The 13,683-nt window shown below is 41.1% G+C and overlaps 1 protein-coding gene and 1 long non-coding RNA gene across 2 annotated transcripts in view; one reads left to right on the forward strand and one right to left on the reverse strand.

The window, feature by feature from the left end:
- LOC112253491 (serine/threonine-protein phosphatase 2A 56 kDa regulatory subunit delta isoform) overlaps positions 1-5,707 on the reverse strand; it is a 49,260-nt gene extending 43,553 nt beyond the window's left edge. Inside the window, exons 1-2 of the mRNA XM_042323255.1 lie at positions 5,448-5,707; positions 3,389-3,472 (exon numbers count right to left, since the gene is read on the reverse strand). Of these exons, the coding sequence (XP_042179189.1) occupies positions 3,389-3,472; positions 5,448-5,474 (111 nt within the window). The 5' untranslated portion in view covers positions 5,475-5,707. The remainder of the gene's footprint in view (positions 1-3,388; positions 3,473-5,447) is intronic.
- Positions 4,896-9,379, forward strand: LOC112253502. The gene is made up of 4 exons (XR_002954021.2): positions 4,896-5,052; positions 7,878-7,988; positions 8,180-8,303; positions 8,456-9,379. It is a non-coding gene; the product is annotated as an uncharacterized LOC112253502 (long non-coding RNA).
- The last annotated feature ends 4,304 nt before the right edge of the window (positions 9,380-13,683 follow it).

Raw genomic sequence — 13,683 nt, forward strand, 5'->3', positions numbered from 1 at the left:
ACTGCAAGATCAAAGTAATACACAGTGCCTTCGGAAAGTATTCAGACCCCTTAATTTTTCCACATTTTGTTATGTTAAAGCCTTTTTCTAAAATTAATTAAATTAATTTTTAAAAAATCCTAAACACAATACCCTATAATGACAAAACAAAAAGTTGTATTTTATTTTAGCAAATACCTTATTTATATAAGTAAAAAAATTGAGCTCAGGTGCATCCTGTTTCCATTGATCATCCTTGAGATGTTTCTACAACTTCATTGGAGTCCACCTGCGGTAAATTCAATTGGTTGGACATGATTTGGAAAGGCACACACCTGTCGATAAGGTCCCACAGTTGACAGTGCATGTCTGAGCAAATACCAAGCCATGAGGTCAAAGGAATTGTCAGTAGAGCTCCGAGACAGGATTGTGTTGAGGCACAGATCTGGGGAAGGGTACCAAAAAAGTTCTGCAGCATTGAAGGTCCCCAAGAACACAGTGGCCTCCATCATTCTTAAAATGGAAGAAGTTTGGAACCAATAAAGACTTTTCCTAGAGATGGCCGCCCGGCCCAACTGAGCAATCCGTGGAGTAGAGGGGAGGTGACCAAGACAGCACTCTAGAGTTCCTCTGTGGATGGGAGAAACTTCCAGAAGGACAACCATCTCTGCAACACTCCACCAATCAGGCCTTTATGGTAGAGTGGCCAGGACGAAGTGGCCACTCCACAGTAAAAGGCACAACAGCCCGCTTGGAGTTTGCCAAAAGGCACCTAAAGACTCTCAGACCATGAGAAACAAGATTCTCTGGTCTGATAAAAGCAAGATTAAACTATTTGGCCTGAATGCCAAGCGTCACGTCTGGAGGAAACCTGGCACCATCCCTACGGTGAAGCATGGTGGTGGCAGATGTGCCAAGCTTGTAGCATCATACCCAAGAAGACGCTGTAGTCGCTGCTAAAGATGCAAAGTACTGAGTTAAGGGACTGAATATTTATGTAAATGTCATATTTCTGTTTATGTAATAAAAGTGCAACATTTTCTATAAACCTGTTTTTGCTTAGTCATTATGGGGTATTGAATGTAAATTGAGGGGGGAAACTATTTAAATACATTTTAGAATAAGGCTGTAATGTAACAAAATGTGGAAAAAGTCAAAGTGTCTGAATACTTTCCGAAGGCACTGTATCTAGTTGAAACTAAAAGCTACATTTGTTTCTGTAGGGACCCAGGTGGCCATAAAGCATGTGCCTACATTGTTATCTAGGAGTTATATTGTTATCTAGGGCACTATATCCAAGAAACCTGCTGTCACAACAGTGATCGTTTGCACACTGAGTGAAAGGCCATTTGAAACACTTAGAGGCAAACAGGTCAGTGTTTGTCTACAAAGATGAATGATCTTATTTATCTGGCTATACCAAATCAGATATAAACAGTCAGATCAATTATATTCTGAGGTAGCCTCTCCTGCACAGTTTTTCCATCTCAGAACATGTTGGCTATCCACAACAACACAAGAGTTCAGATTAGAGGTTGACCGATTAATCGGAATGGCTGATTAATTAGGGACGATTTCAAGTTCTCACAATCGGTAATCGGCATTATGGCCGATTATATAGCAATCCATGAGGAGACTGCTTGGCAGGCTAACCACCTGTTACACGAATGCAGGCAGCAAGGAGCCATGGTAAGTTACTAGCTAGCATTAAACTTAACATAATCACTAGTTAACTACACATGGTTGATGATATTACTAGTTTAACTAGCTTGTCCTGCGTTGCATCAATGCAGTGCCTGAAATTGTGTCACTTATCTTGCGTTCAGTGTAAGCATAGTCAGGGTACATGCAGCAGGTTGGGTTACCTGGCTCGTTGCAAACTATGTGAAGACCATTTCTTCCTAACAAAGACCGTCATTAATTTGCCAGAATTTTACATAATTATGACATAACATTGAAGGTTCTGCAATGTAACAGCAATATTTAGATTTAGGGTTTCCACCCGTTCGATAAAATACGGAACGGTTCCGTATTACACTGAAAGAATAAACGTTTTGTTTTTGAAAGGATAGGATTTGAACATATTAATGACCTAAGACTCATATTTCCATGTGTTTATTATAATTAAGTCTATGATTTGATATTTGATAGAGCAGTCATTCAAACCGAACTTTTCTCCATTTGCCAGCAGCTCTTCGCAATGCTTGAAGCACAGCGCTGTTTATGACATCAAGCCTATCAACTCCAGAGATTAGGCAGGCAATACTAAAGTGCCTATAAGAACATCCAATAGTCAAAGGTATATGCAATACAAATGGTATATAGAGAAATAGTCCTATAATAACTACAACCTAAAACTTCTTAACTGGGAATATTGAAGACTCATGTTAAAAAGGAACCACTAGCTTTCATAGGTTCTCATGTTCTGAGCAAGGAACTTAAACGTTAGCCTTTTTACATGGCACATATTGCACTTGTACCTTCTCCAACACTGAGTTTTTGCATTATTTAACCCAAATTGAACATGTTTAATTATTTGAGACTAAATTTATTTTATTGATGTATTATATTAAGTTAAAATAAGGGTTCATTGTTCATTCAGTATTGTTGTAAATCGCCATTATTACAAATAAATATTATTATTATTTATAAATCGGTCGATTAATTAGTATCGGCTTTTTTTGGTGCTCCAATAATCGGTATCAGCATTGAAAAATCATAATCGGTCAACCTTTAGTTGAGATTCAAGGATGTTTATTTAGATTTATCAAACAAAATTTAAAATAGGAAGGTCTAACATCTACTTTGATAGGACACTTTATTGGGCCGTAAACAATGGACAAGTCACAGCCTCTATGGCGTTCTATGCAAAGAGCTCAGCTGCATACAGAGAGGTCTGTCCACAGAGGACAGTCGCTCCCTTCCTGATAAAACGGCTGGAGTCTGGATCCAACACAAGCACCATAATAAATAGCCCCCCTTAACAATGTTCCAAAGGAACTCAACTGTGAGCTCAACCAGCAGGCCTATATGGCTGAACAGACATCGGCCATGTGCCATTATGCAAAGGCCTAACATTATGTTTAGCTCCTCTCTGTTATGTTGGCCTAACCAAGATGAAGGAAAAATATGGACACTGATGCAATATTATCTATGTAGCATTGAAGAAAATAAACACGATTAAGAGACAGGCAATAGCGTGTCAAATAAAATTACATTGGGAGCATGCATAGGCCCCTGATCCACATAGACAGTTTATAATACCTCAAAATAAACCATAATTATAAATCGATAGAAATTAATAAATCTGAAAAATCCATCTTCACAAATAAACTGCAGGCTACAAATGAAAAAATAAATACTGTCAAACAACCATTTGGATCTGTCATGTTAATCAAAGATATCTTACCTCATCTGCATTTTCAGTTCCTGTGTCTTTCCCACTGGTGGCATTACTGTTTTTAGTGCTGCTTTTGGCAGATTTGGTTGGTTCCTGTGAATGACAACAAGCCATAGTCATCTTACCATATTCACAACAAACACAATTGTCATAGAACCATACTCAACTCACATCCTCTGTTCTATGGAGTTATTGTACCCTACACATACATGTAATTTCCGTGGTTAAACAGGTCCCGTTGGTAGGGTGCCTACAATTACCGTAATTGCGCTACCTTAAAAAAAACTGTTGGAATGCATTCTTGCGGCCTTGACTGACGCATTTGTAAGACTGTATGGAACGAGACTTAAATGCCCCCTTAGTGGAAAAAGACAGAAATGACAGTCTGGTCAGGCAACGATTAAGCACAAGCGAGAGACGATCTTAAAACATTGCAGCAAGCTATTTGACAAGAGTGTAGTAGTATCTTATGAAGAACGAGACTAAATTTAACTTGTAACTATCAACTTGATAATCTTACGTTTATTAATTAGCGAATGTAGTTAACTCACTATCAGTGAGAACCGCCTAGGCTCACGCTCGTGCATGTTTGCAGTTCATATTCTCACAACACATTCATTATTAAACAATACGCCATTTCTAAAAAAAAAAAAAAAACATTATTTTACGACATCAACAGATTTGAGAATATAAATAATGTAAAAGTTCAAAAGCATTGTTGCTGTATAAGGCTAGTCTATCGGTAGCTCTCAATAACCCAAGTAGGGTATGCCCAGTTTACAGGCGGCCCTCATTGTGTTCTCAGCTGATGGTAGGCTTCTTCTGATCACAGCTGGCTCCCTCATGAATAGCTACATATTGTATGCCACATATGTGATAACCATGTTTGCATTACTGGTCGTTACAGGTTAGCTTATATAAAAAAAAACTGCCATGGATGTTTCAATTTACCTGCTCTTGGCGAGTCTTCGTACTCGATTCGGGAAAAAAGGTATTTTAGAAAATGTCCGCGTCAAGTTGCAGGTGGTTCTACAAAAACCAGACAAAACTCAACGGTAGTACACCCCTTTGGTCACACTGTGTGATGGACTCATCTACAAGTGGCCGCGTCGCATAGAAATATTAGTTCCTGCAAAGATTATGGAAAATCCTAAATGTGCCGTAGCTAAAATGGCAAGAAACATTGAGTTTTGTCTTTTTTTGTAGAACCACCTGCAACTGGACACAAACATTTGAGATACATTTCCACCGAATCGAGAACCAAGACAGTATCGCCATGAGCATGTTAGTTGAAACATCTATTGCGCCGTTTTCTATAAACTTACCTGTTACGCCCAGTAACGGAAACATAGTTATCACATATGTTTTACAATCACAACCCTGTTTAATCCCGACACTTTGTCTGAATTTAAATTAAAGAACACCTCACATCCGATACGGTTTGGGAAATCTTTGGAATTTAACATTCATATGTGAGAAAGAAGCTTTAAAATACTAAAGATACACATATTGTGTGCAGTTTAGCAAAGTTGCACCTGACTTTTTTTTTCTCCACTCACCACCTCGGCTATGACATCCCCTTACCTTGCGCTCTCAATTCCATTGCGACCATTCCACATGCCCTGTGTTCCTCAACATACATCTGGGTGCAACTTTCCTAAACTGTGTATACAGTAAGTGTATCTTTTGTATTTTAACTGTGTCGTGTATTTGCGTTTAGACAGAGCATGTGGGCAGCGTCGAAACATCCGCGAAATCCCCTCAGGCGGTAAACAGCTTTGTCAATAGACGGTATAACGTTCAGATTTACCGTCTATTTTAATGGGCTTGTCTATCGTTATTAAATCAATTTAAGAATTTAATATACAGGGTAATGTAAACAATGATAAGATCACATATGTTGTTGGCTGCTGATGTCTTTGCATAGTCTGAAAATGCATCTGCTCTGCTAGGCCTTACGATAATAGTACAACATCTAGTTGGCGTATTAGAATACAATTACGAGATACGGTCTACTTCCTCTGAATATTTGGCAACAATATTTGCATTGTTGCGATCAGTACGTTACCTTTTCCTTTTTAGTTTTATTCGGCATGTTGTGGCTGTTGATCTTTTTCACGGTGACTCCGTGACAGATTTCCCCGGGACTTGATCGCTGCCACTCGGTTAGCTTCAGCTCCCTGCACCCTTCTAGGCCAAGAAAAAGATAATTGGCCAGCCACACGTTATACTGCCTAGTGACGGGCCACTGTAATTATTTCATTGGGTGGTTATAGGATGGGCGGATTGCACTCCTCGTTTAGGCTGGAGGCGTTGAATGATGCACTTTCGCCCTAGCAACAATTCATGAATGAAGCTCTTCTTCTTCTTCAGTATCATGTTGGTCCGCAAACCAATGTTATAGGTTAATGCCGCCACCTACTGTACAATCCATTATACTTGGTGATACAAAAAAGGGAAAATTGAATGCCTAGTACCACACGTTATGTAGCACTATATTGGATCATTGAATCAAACATTTCTGCAGCATTTAAGGTCCCCAAGAACACCGTGGCCTCCATCCATTCTTAAATGGAAGCATTTTGGAACCACCAAGACTCTTCCTAGAGCTGACCGCCCAGCCAAACTGAGCAATCAGGGGAGAAGGGGCTTTGTCAGGGAGGTGACCAAGAACCCGATGGTCACTCTGACCGAGCTACAGAGTTCCTCTGTGGAGATGCTTGTCCTTCTGGAAGGCAGCACTCCATCAATCAGGCCTTTATGGTAGAGTGGCCAAACGGAAGCCACTCCTCAGTAAAAGGCACACGACAGCCCGCTTGGAGTTTGTCAAAAGGCACCTAAAGGACTCTTAGATCATGAGAAACAAGATTCTCTGGTCTGATGAAACCAAGATTGAAGTCTTTGGCCTGAATGCCAAGCGTCATGTCTGGATAAACCTGGCTACGGTGAAGCATGGATGTGGCAGCATAATTCTGTGGAGATGTTTTTCAGCGGCAGGGACTGGGAGACTAGTCAGGATCAAGGCAAAGATGAACAGAGCAAAGTACATACATAGAGATCCTTGATGAAAACCTGCTCCAGAGCGCTCAGGACCTCAGACTGGGGCAAAGGTTCACCTTCCAACAGGACAATGACCCTATGCACACAGCCAAGAAAACACAGAAATGGCTTCGGGACAAGTCTCTGAATTTCCTTGAGTGGCCCAGCCAGAGCCCGGACTTGAACCCAATCGAACATCTCTGGCGAGACCTGAAAATAGCTGTGCAGCAACACTCCCCATCCAACCTGGCAGAGCTTGAGAAGATCTGCAGAGAAGAATGGGAGAAACTCCCCAAATATAGGTGTGCCAAGCTTGTAGCGTCATACACCTAAAGACTCAAGGCTGTAATCGCTGCCAAAGGTGGTTCAAGGAAGTACTGAGTAAAGGGTCTGAATACTTATGTAAATGTGACATTTCATTTTCTCTGTCTTTCTCTCTCTGTGTATATAATGAAACAGGCAGGGAGCAGGTCTCGAGCCCCAGGTCCGGAGCACTATCGACTGTGCTGCAAAAGCATGCTCGTGCGGCAGAGTTGATTTCCGCGCTTATAAACCCAGGGTCGTTACACTACTCCCTCACCGGCCAAGCACACTCACTGTCGTGGATGCAAGGTCCAATCACTTCTGATCTTTGTGTAGATCAGGATTTTATTTTTTTAATCCATTTTACAATAAGGCTCTAACGTAACAAAATGTTGAAAAACTGAAGGGGTCTGAATACTTTCCAGATGCACCGTAAGTATATCATAGTGTGTGGTCTCTGGCAATTCCCAGACCTAGCAGTTAAGGTTATGTAACCTTATTTAGTCCTACCTGCTATGGTGGGTTTTAAATGAATTGGTATTCACTTTTGTTTTTCGGTAGAATTACTGTCATGGGCATCCTGAGTGGCGCAGCGATCTAAGGCACTGTATCGCAGGGGCTCGATCCCAGGCTTTGACCGGGAGTACCATAGGGCAGTGCACAATTGTCCCAGCATCGTCTGGGTAAGGGGAGGGTTTGGCCGGGGGGGGGCCTTACTTGGCTCATCGCGCTCTAGCGACTCCTTGTGGCGGGCCAGGCGCCTGCAGGCTGACTTCGCCTCTCCCGAGCCCATTGGGGAGTTGCAGCAATGAGACAAGATCGTAATCACGAAAAAGGGGGTAAAAATTGCAACAAAATAAATCATTACTGTTATTGATGCCAAATTGCAAACCTTATTTGCACCGTCTGTATTCCAAAACCAATGGGTGTGCCTGAGTCTTATCACCTCTCAACTTGGTAAATTATTTCAACCTCGAACACTATTCTTTGGTCTGGTTCAGTCATTGCAGGAAGTCCTAAAGAGCCGGAGTTTGAAGGCTTTTGTCCCAGCCCAGCTCTAACACTTGATCAACATAGTCCATTGATCATAATGTCAGTGGGATGAGGGCAATTCATTTTGATGGTATTGATATGTAACGCATGCTCCACTCTCAAGTTGGACTTGTTGACTGATGCCATGGCAGTGGTTTCTAAGAAGAAAGGAGCATCTGTGAAACAGAAGATTGCAGCCAAGGCAGCACTGGTTCACACCTGCCTTGTCTGTCGGGTGAGTAGTATTGGTTGGTACTGTATGCGCCTTTTCCTCTCCATGTGTAGGGTATTGTTCTGGCCTGTGTGGTACATTTTTTCATATGTGTAGTAGTTTGTTGCATCGTATTATTTAGTTTATTATTTGTGTCAACTTTGAATTAAATTCTAAGCCACAGATTTCCTCCATTTTGTACTTAACCTTTATAGATGCAGACCCGAAGACATTCAAGCAGCACTTTGAGAGCAAGCATCCCATGTCTCCAATGGTCCCAGTACCGGTTGATGTGCAGGCATAAGTGACCACACACACTCAAATGGACCTATAGCTGGGGTAGATTCTTCAATCATTCACACAGAGTAGATAATGTGTAAAGCACCATGTTGTCAACAAAAAGCAGTCCTCAATGCTTAAGTTGTATTGTCTTTGGCTTAATTTGTGGAAATGCTGTGATCACTCATCGCCTTTAATGTTGTGATTCACAGACACACGGTGACCACGATTTGAATGCTTACAGCTGACACGGAATGGTGACCCCGAGAATGACTGGACATGGGCTGGATATTTGTGACAACAACCTAAAAGGGGTGCAGACACACACTAGCACCCCATTTTATGTTTATTCCATAGCCAATCATATCTCTAGCTAACCCCTTATTCCACACTATGCCTTTTATGCCCTGTGGTCCCTCAACTTCTGACACTTTGTAACTCTCCATCTTATAAACCCACACTACCTTCACCCATTTTCCCTATGCTGCTTATTATCGTATTATTCTCCTGATTTGATAACATTTAGACTCAATAACATGTTTCAAGGTGCTTACACATGGGCGGTGGTAAGCGGCAATTGAACCACGAGAAAATCCGCCTACCGTGAGTAGAGACCAGTGATCCAGGTTGTTGTCAGCTTGAAAGTTGTCATTAAAACATTGTTTGATTGGTTGACAAGATGAACTCTGCTCATTGGTCAACCATGCGCGGCGGCAGCTCAGGACTTCCGCTAATGACATCTTTTGGTGCCTCGGGCTCCGAGCCAGCTTCGCCTCTCATGGGAGCGAGCACCAAGAACAGGGCCGCTTGCAAAACTGCTTGCCGCCAGCCGCTCTACTCCAATTGAAGTCTGTAAACTTTGCCGCTTACCACGGCGTTATCTTTTTGCGGTGTACTGTTTTTGCTACCTTCAGACTGAATGCAGTGGTAAATGTGTTGCTCACAATTGACAGCCGCAACATGGACCTGTTAAATTGACAAGGGTGTTGATATAGTTGAGTTTAGGCATGGCTTCCTTGTTTTGAGTCTGTTAAGTTTGTTTCTCATTGACCTAGTATTTTATATCAAATTTATTTATAAAGCCCTTCTTACATCAGCTGATATCTCAAAGTGCTGTACAGAAATACAGCCTAAAACCCCAAACAGCAAGCAATGCAGGTGTAGAAGCACGGTGGCTAGGAAAAACTCCCTAGAAAGGCCAGAACCCAGGAAGAAACCTAGAGAGGAACCAGGCTATGAGGGGTGGCGGGTGGAGATTATAACAGAACATGGCCAAGATGTTCAAATGTTCATAGATGACCAGCAGGGTCAAATAATAATAATCACAGTGGTTGTCGAGGGTGCAACAGGTCAGCACCTCAGGAGTAAATGTCAGTTGTGCTTTTCATAGCCGATCATTCAGAGTATCTCTACCGCCCCTGCTAGCTCTAGAGAGTTGAAAACAGCAGGTCTGGGACAGGTAGCACGTCCGGTGAACAGGCCAGGGTTCCATAGCCGCAGGCAGAACAGTTGAAACTGGAGCAGCAGCACGGCCAGGTGGACTGGGGACAGCAAGGAGTCATCAGGCAAGGTAGTCCTGAGGCATGGTTCTCAGGACTATATATCAAACCTACAGTACCTCACACATCCAGTTGTTTCTCTATTTGTAAGTCATCCACCAAAAATCACAATATGCTGTTTTACATGTTGTGTTATTTGTGCTGGTCTAATTCCTAAAATGGAAAAAGCAGAAGAATCTGTCCTCTATCGGTTAGTAATAATAGTTAATATGGTGCCCTTCGATGTCCCAGGTTTGTGGCATTGATGAATAAATAATTTAATCTTTACAGATGTTTACAGTTGTGACCTGTCATTCAGGGCAGGTGGGTTTTGAGCCCCACCTGTTTAGCTAAAAAACTAAAGATGTATAACTTTTTTTTGCCTGTTTTGCATGTTATTCTGACATTAATACAGTACGTGTCACATATCAGTTTGCAAACAATGAAAAAAAATACATCAAAATCATTGAATTATATAAAGCCGCATACGAACATTCTGTTTTTTGCTTTCTTTAGTAAGGCAGCACCAAAATGGAGGTGTTTCAGGCTAGCTCAGTGCTTTCTGTGGTGGTGGGGCAAATACGTGGAAAATACGGAGTGTAGAGGTTGGTAATGTTCTCTAGTTGCGCTGTGATTGGCTCAGTGTTCTGTCACTCATGGGGACACTACGTCACCACAAAGCCTACAGGAAGAGCTTGAAAATTGAAGACCGCTGGGTGCTGCCATAGAGTTACATTAGAAGTGCCCATCCAAGAAGGCTCAAGGTCATTGGCCACAGATAAAATTACGTCAAATAACGTTATATCTACAGTGGCTTTGATTTGACTGATCATGTCAACATCATACTTTCAAAATCTTAGCTAGCGAACTAGCAGTCATCATCATGAATCAAGTCGACAATCTACTGGCAAATCCTTTTCAATCCTTCTCATGAAGAGAAATTATAGATAAAATGTATCGGTGCTCATCGGCCATTGGACATAAACATTACACAATTTGGAAATCCGCAAATTCAACAATGAGTGGTTTGGAAGGAATCAGTGGCTAACTGCAAGCATTGCAAAGCAATCACAATCCTTCTATTCAGTGGAGTGGATGTCCAAGTCTGGGCTTAATGGTCTCTTTTCCAAGCTTAAAAGGATAAACATTCAACAATGGCCATGCTGTCAATCCAGCATGACTTCTACCGCTTTCAAAACAACTGGAAACTCGGAATAACATGCAAAACAGGAAATAACAAATATGGAATCATGTAGTAACCAAAAAAGTGTTAAACAAATCAAAATATATTTTATATTTAAGAATCTTCAAAGTAGCCACTCTTTGCCTTGATGACAGCTTTGCACACTCTTGGCATTCTCTCAACCAGCTTCATGAGGTAGTCACCTGGAATGCATTTCAATTAACATGTGCCTTGTTAAATTGTGGTATTTTTTCCTTCTTAAAGCATTTGAGCCAATCAGTTGTGTTGTGACAAGGTAGGGGGTGGTATACAGAAGATAGCCCTATTTGGTAAAAGACCAAGTCCATGTTATGGCAAGAACAGCTCAAATAAGCAAAGAGAAACGACAGTCCTTCATTACTTTCAGACATGAAGGTCACTCAATACAGAAAATGTCAAGAACTTTGAAAGTTTCTTCAAGTGCAGTCGCAAAAACCATCAAGTGCTATGATGAAACGGGCTCTCATGAGGACCGCCACAGGAAAGGGAGACCCAGAGATACCTCTGCTGCAGAGGATAAGTTAATTAGAGTTACCAGCCTCAGAAATTGCAGGCCAAATAAGTACTTCATAGATTTCAAGTAACAAGACACATCTCAACATCAACTGTTCAGAGGAGACTACTAAAGGACACCAATAACAAGACAAGACTTGCTTGAGCAAAGAAACACAAGCAATGGACATTAGACTGGTGGAAATCGGTCCTTTGGTCTGATGAGTCCACATTTGAGATTTTGTCTTTTTGAAATGCAGAGTAGGTGAATGGATGATCTCCGCATGTGTGGTTCCCACCGTGAAGCATGGAGGAGATGGTGTGATGGTGCTTTGCTGGTGATACTGTTAGTGACTTATTTCGAATTCAAGGCACACTTAACCAGCATGGCTACCACAGCATTCTGCAGCGATACACCATCCCAGCTGGTTTGGGCTTAGTGGGACTAACATTTGTTTTTCAACAGGTCAATGACCCAAAACACACCTCCAGGCTGTGTAAGGGCTATTTGATCAAGGAGAGTGATGGAGTGCTGCATCAGATCACCCTACCTCAACCCAATTGAGATGGTTTGGGATGAGTTGGAGCGCAGAGTGAAGGAAAAGCAGCCAACAAGTGCTCAGCATATGTGGGAACTCCTTCAAGATTATTAGAAAAGCATTCCAGGTGAAGCTGCTTTAAACCACCTCACATTCTGTAGCATTCTATTGAACACAACAAAATGTACTTACTGACAATGTGTTACACATCATACAACTAGTCAAGTTAGAGATTTCAACAAGTTAGTGAGACATTAACAAATTCACCAAATGCTTTAGAAAGTATGTGTATTTGTGTGTCATAAGAAACATGAATCATCTTCAATAAACTGTCATCATGGATTCCGAGTATACATACTGTATGCAGGCAGCTCTGGAATGGAAAATAATCCATAATAGCTGCAGTTCACAATCTCTAGAATAGTATGTTGTTCTGAAATGGAGGATTAAAGTTATTTCTATCCATTACCTTTATTATAAATAATATTGGGTCTATAGGAAGATTTAGGGTTTACCAGAGTATTCCAATACTGTATATGAGGAAAGTTTGGCATGCATGTTGGACATTTGTGCATGTCTGTGCAGCACACCACTGGAAATAAGGCACAAACAAGGTTTCAGACCATGGCAAGCTATGCAGCCTACAAAACTAGCCACAACTTATGTAACCACTTACTACAATGTACTTGTCAGAAAACCTACTGGTAAAAGGCTAAGTGATCTCAGGGTCTGTAGTCTCAATGCACTTGACCAGCACCACCTACGGGACATGTTCCATACTTCCTTCGGGGCTAAAGAGGAATCACATGTCTGTGCTTGGGAAAGGATGTCAAAATGTGCCTAATTTGTAAAAAGGTTCATAAGCACATTATTGGCATTGATCAGTATCCTTTTTCACACGTGACATTATCAATATGACAATGGGTTTGCCTTCAAAATATTTTATTTGGCAAATGAAATGACATTGGTTTGTGCAAGGTTTAAATCAAATACATACAGGTAAATAAACCAAACATTTGAGGCCATATTTCCGTAGACCAGACAATGAGCAATTATTCACATATGGTATAGAGTGAAACACAGTCAGTGTAATAAATAAATAGAAATGGGCATTTCAGTACAGCTGAATAATTCAGTGACATTGTAGTCCGTATTATGAGACAGAACAGCAACATCCTGATATCCTGTCCCTGGATTAGCATAGCAAGTATATCAATTCACTTTATGTATAGGTTGTATTGCCTTAAATTCTATCCACCTTCCACAGCACATTTACAGGAACATCATATCTTCATTGTTTTGATGCAAGTGGCCTTACCTTTTCTGAAGTGAAGACTGATGTCCCAGCAGGCTTTGTTGAAAATGACATTTTGTAGAAACTTCAGATGTTTTTTGCCAGACATCTGATCAAGGCCAATCACTGGCACTCAGAATTATATAATTCTTAAAGTAGCATACAGCATAACTAGACTGCTCTCACCTTTGCTATGTTACTTATATAGGTTCTGCAGAAGAAAAAAACGAAGAAAAATAAAGAAATCACTGTCAGGTCAGACTAATTGGACACAATGACGCCCATCATTAATTTACAGTGCCATGGCAAATTATTCAGACCCCTTGACTTTTCACATTTTGTTAGGTTAAAGCCT

Source organism: Oncorhynchus tshawytscha, linkage group LG01 (assembly GCF_018296145.1).
Source record: "Oncorhynchus tshawytscha isolate Ot180627B linkage group LG01, Otsh_v2.0, whole genome shotgun sequence".
Classification (NCBI taxonomy): domain Eukaryota; kingdom Metazoa; phylum Chordata; class Actinopteri; order Salmoniformes; family Salmonidae; genus Oncorhynchus; species Oncorhynchus tshawytscha.